This window comes from Serpula lacrymans (assembly GCF_000218685.1).
Source record: "Serpula lacrymans var. lacrymans S7.9 unplaced genomic scaffold SERLAscaffold_1, whole genome shotgun sequence".
NCBI lineage: Eukaryota > Fungi > Basidiomycota > Agaricomycetes > Boletales > Serpulaceae > Serpula > Serpula lacrymans.
Window position 1 is genome coordinate 2,253,195 of NW_006763290.1, and position 7,497 is coordinate 2,260,691.

At 43.0% G+C, this 7,497-nt stretch overlaps 1 protein-coding gene across 1 annotated transcript in view; it reads left to right on the forward strand.

The window, feature by feature from the left end:
• Nucleotides 1-4,442: 4,442 nt before the first annotated feature.
• The window catches only part of SERLADRAFT_404644 (uncharacterized protein), a gene marked incomplete at both ends in the record, with an annotated part of 3,595 nt that continues 540 nt past the window's right edge, over nt 4,443-7,497 (forward strand). The window contains 6 exons of the mRNA XM_007312325.1: nt 4,443-4,544; nt 5,179-5,241; nt 5,286-5,408; nt 5,648-6,215; nt 6,495-6,988; nt 7,035-7,266. Coding sequence (XP_007312387.1) covers nt 4,443-4,544; nt 5,179-5,241; nt 5,286-5,408; nt 5,648-6,215; nt 6,495-6,988; nt 7,035-7,266 — 1,582 coding nt within the window. The remainder of the gene's footprint in view (nt 4,545-5,178; nt 5,242-5,285; nt 5,409-5,647; nt 6,216-6,494; nt 6,989-7,034; nt 7,267-7,497) is intronic.

A 7,497-nucleotide genomic window follows, 5' to 3' on the forward strand; every position in this document is an offset into this window, starting at 1 on the left:
TTCATCATCCTCTTTATACTACTCATGGCTAAAAAATCTGCTTCCAGTAAAACCAAATCTCAGAAGGGTAAAATTATAATAAATGCTGGGGAGTATGAGAGGCCTAAGGAAGTTGGGACAGCACAAACTAGGGCTGCCAGCAAAACAGCTCAAAAGACATTTCTGGAGAGACAACGTCAAGGTATTTGTTTTTTTAAATCTCCCATAAAATATTACATTCTACTGATGCTATTTGTTACGAACTGTACTTAACCATAGACTTTATTTCCCTTCACAAGTAGCTACACTCCGCTACCTGCATATACCTTCCCATACACATTGCCTATTTTGGTATCACCCGTCCTTGTTTGTTCAACACAAATGCCTACCATAAAGTAGACACTATATATACAGACCTGTATTATAGTTACTATCTCCAATATGATTGTACACTTCAACAGTGTAACTTGGTATTCATCAGTTGAAACCCTCATCATCAGAATATGTCTCAAACTTGTCCGCAACAAGCTTATCAGAAACCACTTATATATCTGAAACCCAGTGTTACCAGGCTTGCACATCCCAAGCGTAACACTATTTAGAAATCCTGAAATGTACTGTTGATACTCTTGAGGAAGAGGATGAGGGGGAGGATGCCCCACTGCCACCCTCCCAGAAGCATAGGCATAGGAGGGAGGTAGTAGATGACCAGAATGAAGAGAATGATAGTAACATGGTCCAGACTCCACATTCAACTCCAGCTAGATCCTGGAGGCTTATAGATAATGTAGATGAAGACGGGGGTGGGGATGACAATACAGATACAGAAGAGTTTAGGAACACTATTAGAGGGGATAGTAAACAAGAAGGTATAATTCCTTTATCTTGTATATCAAAGTTGTCTTTTATATTATAGAGAAGGATGATGGCAATCATTCCCAGATGCAAGGCAGAAAAGTGAGTATATCTATCTACTCTGAATAAAAGTTAACATCTTCACATATGTATATAGGACGCACAACAAGCTGATAATATTGGTGAAAGCACTAGCACACCATCTTGTTTGCCATCTGCAGCTCTTTCTATCCAACCTTCCAGTTGCACATCAAGCACAGCAATGGCTAGTGTATCTCCATCTTCTGCTATGACTAGGAAGCGCAAACCTACACTAGCTTTATACCCTCCTTCTTTGGCACAGCTAGCTATAGAAGCCCATACTCAAATGCATCTTCATATCTCAACAAATGAAGGATTCCCTGCTTCTAATACACACTCTGATACCTCAGGGAAAATAGTCACTAAAAGCTCCAAGATTAGCAACAGCTTTGAATCCAAATTAAGGGAGGTTGAAGAAAATGAAGCGCTGAAAATCTTCATGATGGATTATGTGAGTGCATTTTTTCATTACCGTGATTTGGTTTTAACTCTTGCTTGAATTTTTAGGTATGGTCTGTTGGGCCCCAAATACGGGGAGAGGTTGTAGCCAAGGCCAGACTCATGATCAATGGTGCATATGGTATCCCAGGAGATATGTCTCCTGAAGAAACCAAACTTGCTATTCAGTGGTTGATTGTCACATGTGTGTTTACTGATGGGGAGCTTGATATCAAAGTAAGAACTATTTTTTTTTTTCATTTTATTACAACCTTATCGGTATCAGGGAACAAAGACCAGTCTCAAACCCTATTTTCAGGGATCTCATAAGGAACCGATGGTTTGGAAGAAAAGGTGAAGGAATTAGGTACGCACATATTTTCAAAGGTATTCCTCTGCCTCTACTTACACTGGTTGCCAATGCAATATGACTTCTGCTTCCTACTCTTGAATATTTACTTACTTATCCACTAAGTTGAGTGTGCTCTTAGAGCCTATAATAGTGGTGGTAAGAGTATACAGGATTTTTCTAAGAATATGTTCAAAGCTAGGTGAGTTCTAGTCACATTTATAATAGTTCTGTCTAATCTTATTAGTAGATGGGGATTTTACTTTGAGAAGCTCTCTACACTCCAGAAGTGTTGTCCTGGTTGGATGACTCAAATGAGGAATAATCTTTGTGAAAGCATAGTCTAGATTGTTTGATTCTTTTAATGATATTGTGCATTTTTGATATTGCTTTTGATATTACGCATTTCTTGCATTACCCTTGAAGTTATAATGGCAATAAATGTCCAAATAAATAATTGATCCAATCTATAGGTACATATTAAACAAGGTGAAAGCTATAAGACTTGTATTACAGCTATTTTCTCTATAAAATCTATAAAATCTAGGCAAAATCTATAATTAGTTGGCTTGACTCTAAAAGTAAAAAAAGATCCCCAACATCTATAAAAGGCTATAATAACTTTTGGTCATCTATAAGAGCCTATATGTGGCTCTATAAATGCCAGAGGTTCTATAACAGGTCTGATAGTTATGACAACTCTATAAGTACCTATAAGCATGTATAGCTCTATATTTGCTCTATATAGCTACCCATATTCAAATATTACAACAGTTTCCCCCATTTCTGGGATATATGCCCAGACTTTGCTGTGGATCAGGGGCTAAAGGTTGAAACCTTGGCTGAAAGTCTAATAAAGCAACTCAGAGGGCAGGTTCTCATATCACCCAAATGTCATGACTAGATCAGTGCCTCTCTTTGCAAAGACCTGTTTCCAACTCTTGGACGTCAGGTGGTCCTGTGGCGTAGTGTACCTTCACCAAAAGATGTCCTGCAATGCCGCTATGGCTTTGTGCCAAAAGATGATTTCTCAGTTGGGGATGACCACAGATTAGCCCGGATGTGGTTCTATCAGGACCCTCAAGCAATCCTGGGGAACCAAAGCAAGTCATTTGGACTTCAGATGGCCTTTTTTCCATTGATGATTGTCTATCCCAGGATGAGCTAAATCTTATTTCAGGGATATATAATGTATACACAGAAAATGGCCCCCAAATATTGCAATTTTTATGGTGGCCAAGTAATTCGACTTTCATGGGTGGAGGTCTCAATCATGGCTTTTGGCTATCCTCTGCCAAGAAATGGTTTTGTGCACGCTTAGATCATATCACCAACAATATTGTTTATTTGATGGCTGCAAAGACATAGATGAACAGTATGGTTATAAATAGGACATCCACTAAGTGTTACAACCAAAGTTTAAATAGTTGATGGTATTCAACAGGAGAATTTGCTGAGAAGTCTCCTGGATCTATTGGGGTATTTATACTACTACAGGTTATTTGTACATGCTGTACTATACAGTTGATAACGCAGTGGCTGATGATGTCATAGGGCACAGCCCGTGTGACCAGCTCTACTGCGTGAGATACTTGTATCTAAAAATGAAAAAAGCAGTGCAGCACAAGAAGGTAAAGATAAACAGAGTTTGAAAATAAAAGGAAAGTGTCGCATGGCACAAAATAGAAAGAAGGTTAAAACAGAGAATGAAAGTAAAAGGTCCAAAAATTGTGTATTGTAACACTGGTTTTTTGAGTGCAGTGACAAAGTGGCCTGCAGAGTTGTCTTGTTGTGGTTTTGAATCTTACTTAGATATCTATGCCTATGTTGTTGTGTGCCGCATATGTGTTATGAAATTGTGTTTCTTGCTTGTCAACATATTACTAGATTGAGGTTGCCCTTTGTATGAGCTTTTTTTTTGTTGATTGTGAGTGGTATAATACATATCTAATTTCTTGAAACACCTCTCTCTCTTATCTGAATCCATTGAGCACACTTTGACACTTATTTTTTGGGTAGTAAATTCTATAGCAGTCTTACAGGTAGGTGTATGTATCTGTCATGCAGGGCAATTGTAGGGCAACAGATGCCCAGTGAGTGGACAACTGTTGGCCAATGATTGGGCAACAAGTGGGTGATGCATTTCAAGTGTCTCAAAAAATCTTATTTTGGTCCTTCCTTAAACGGCCATTAAAATACTTATTTTTTCAATATCAGAAAATAAGATAACATGGCTCTCTGGTGCAGACCTGGACCCGGTTGTTTTGGGTTTTGATCCCCTTGTTGTGGTGAGTTACTGTAGTATTAGCATTCCTCTCTATGATGTACCAAACGGTGAGGTAAAGTCTTTGCAGGTATCTCTGATAATTAACATTGTCCGATCATTGCTGTTTACCCTGTTTTTGCCGCACTTAGTTGTAGGTGCTCCACAAATTGTGGATGTGGCTCTGTCTGCTACTACATAAGCCACTATGTTGAATGGAAAGCAAACAAGAATGAAGAGGTGGTATCAATTGAGTCATATGAATTGCTTACAAATAAGAGGGCAAGTCATGCGGATCGGTACTATCGTTGGACAATAGGTGCAATTGGTCTGGGGAGAAGTTGAATAACTCACTAGTCGTTGAGCTTGAGACTGTTGGAACTTGACCAGTAGATATAATTTTTAGTTTTCTAGCTGCCTATGTAGAAAAATAAGCAAGAACTTGAAGCATTGAAGCTGCAGAACAAAACCAAAAAAATGACACATGTTTTGGAATGGTTCTGCAATTTCTGGTCACACTGGGTCACAACGGCACTCACAGACCAAATCAGGAGGAGCTTACTAGTCAAATTCTGCCAGGTCATACCAAGTCCTGACGCTGGTGGTATGTGCAGTATGTACCGAAGCAGAGCTAGCAGTCCTTGATTGATTATCTTGGTGTGTGATTGCCTGTTTCGGTCACCTAGTCATGACTTCATGTAGCCTCTCGGACATCACCACAAAATTTACCGTCTTTTGTTTGACCGTTTTCTTGTTCCTTGCCACGCGTCAAATACCCCACTCCTTTGAGCCACTTGTCATGCCATTTGTTTACCTATGTTTGTTCTAGTGAAGTTTCCATAGTATAAGGGGCCTGTATGTTGAAGGAAGGGAGGACACGTTGAAATACAGAGACTTTACAACAGTGAACACCCTGTGTGAAACGTTCCCACAACCTTTGGGGTATAAGCCACGCTTTTGCCACATATTTTTTACTCCTACGTCTCACAAACACAATATAGGGCTTTTTTGGGTCTTATAATTGGAATGAGTACAATTTAAATCTCTTAACAAGGAAACCTTTGGGGTAAAAGCCATGCTTTTGCCACATATTTTTCACTCCTACGTCTCACAAACACAACACATTCCTACTTTATCAATGACACCACACTTTCCTTGCAGGACCTGATCACTCCTTTTGACGGACCAGCAAAAATGTCCAACACCAACTTAGCCAACCCGCCCTACAACCTTTGAGTCCGTCACAAGACCACAGGAAGTAGACAGCGGGCCCACAGTGAGTCATCACTTTCTAACATTCCTGATAGCCCCCCTTTACAGAACACCAAACCCGGCCTGGAAGATGGGGGCGGTGTCACCCGTTTACGGACGTCCCGCTCTTTTAGCAATGTTGTCCGCAGTGAGAATCCTGTTGAAGAGCCCGGTGCTCGGGCAACAGAGGCTGTGGGTACCAGCTCAAAAAAAAAACCATCATGCGCTCATGAAGCCACAACCCATGGAACCGCCAAGGGCGAGAGAACATGTTCCTGCTGTAGTAGGAGAGCATGAGGCAATAATATATCAAGCTAACAAGCTTTTAACCGACGAACAACTTAGACAGATTCTCCAGCGTCGGCAGCTAGAAAGATTGGCACGTCAGTCTGACTCGGCATCCATACCAGAGACTGCGGTGGGGTCCAAAGGTAAAGGCCCCAACCCCCCACAACTGGGGAGACCTTGATGTAGAGGAAGCAGACATTGAGCCTGAAGCTCAGAGGGACGCCCTGCACGCATGGAATGATGCATGGAACTGGGCCCAAGATGCCAGAAGTGAAGATAATCCTGGTGCTGGCCAGTCCAAACAGATAGAACAGTGTGATCCTGTAGCTGATGCAGGAGGCTCTATTAGCTCTCATGTTCAACCTGCTAGAAACAAAAAGAAATGGGTCAAGAAACGAGAAAAAAGACTGCGTGATTGGCATGCAAGAACAGATGCACCTCTGGTACCACTTGAGCCTCAGCCCTGCCTTGGGGATCAACATAGCCTGGTAGCCGCAATAATTGACAACATGCTGCAACCGAGAACACAAATGCTGAATGGCCCAGTAACCGCCACAATGGAGCCTTCAAACCAGATTGATCCCCGTAGCTACATAGGGAGGACCCTGGGGCGACTTCACCAGCGGAACCCTGACCCTGATTCCTCTGACTTGAGTAGCGAGTCGACTGAGTCTTCCAGTGAAGAGAGTTTGAAAGAGACGAATTCTAAGAGTGATTCTACGCCCTCCTCGGGGCACCGAAGGACTAGAACTAAGATGTCCAAGGAAAGGAGGCACCACTGAGCTAAACATTGCTCCTCCACACAACGGCCCATTCTCAAGCCCACTGAGCCCATGGTATACGATGGAAAGCCTGACTTGCAGGAGTTCCACCAGTTCATGGTGGCGGCTAATACTTATGTGAGAGAGGGACGGGTGCCCAAACGAGGACGCGTCTATCGCCTCTCTCCATTTCTAAAAGGGACTGTGTATGATTTTTTCTTGTACAAAGTGTCGCCTGATCCCTACAGTTGGAGACTGAGAGAATTCTTCATTGGCCTGTTTAACCATTGTTTCCCTGTGGACTACCGCATGAAGCAAAGAGATAAGTTGAAATGCTGCTTCCAAGATAACAAAACAGTAAAAGAGTACCTCTACAAGCTCACAGAGCTCTGGAACATCATTGGTGACTCTGATGAGTGCCAGAGAGTCATTCAGTTTTGGACCGGACTGAATAGCGAGCTTCAGCAAGGACTGTGGCTGAAAGAGCTTAACCCTGAGCTCTTGAGCTTCGAGGAAGTACAGGCTACAGCCAAAAGGCTGGAAATTGCTCACTCAGCCGGAAACCGCAGTTGCCAGCTGAATCCTAAGAACTCAGGGAAGGACCAAGGACCTCCTCCTCCAGGCCCAACCCCAGGATCTCAGAACTCCAGTAGGTGGGACCACAGGAAGAGGGAGCCTAGGGACGAGGCTAGGCGTTTAGCTTGGGAGAGAATCAAGGGTCCAGTACCTGGGGGATCCTGACTAACCCAAGCTCGTGTTCAACCAAAAGGAAACGGGCAATGACCATATGCAGCAGCGGTTGAGTCCTGAAGAGAGGGCCAAACATGTTGCGGAGGGAAAGTGCTTTATTTGCCATCAGCCAGGGCACTTTAGTAGGAACTGCCCCAACACCAATATGATCCACTCAGGAAGAAGGGACAAGCCACCGGGAATTCCAAACTTTGCCCTTGACATTGGAGCGGTGCAAGTTATTGAGCCTGAAAGGATGCATGAGTTAGCTGGTACGACAGAGGAAGACCACTCATTAGAGCTGGGATTGGGATCAATGGTCCCATTCCATGATTGAGTTGACTGGGGAGACCTGTCGGGACCCATGGGTGATCCCCTGGCCAATGCAGCTCAAGGATTTCTCACTGAAGGGATGCCCTACCCAGTGATGAACCACCTGATAGCAACACTTACTCAGCGGGACAATTCTGCGTGTATAGAATGTCAGCCGCTCATCATGTTAT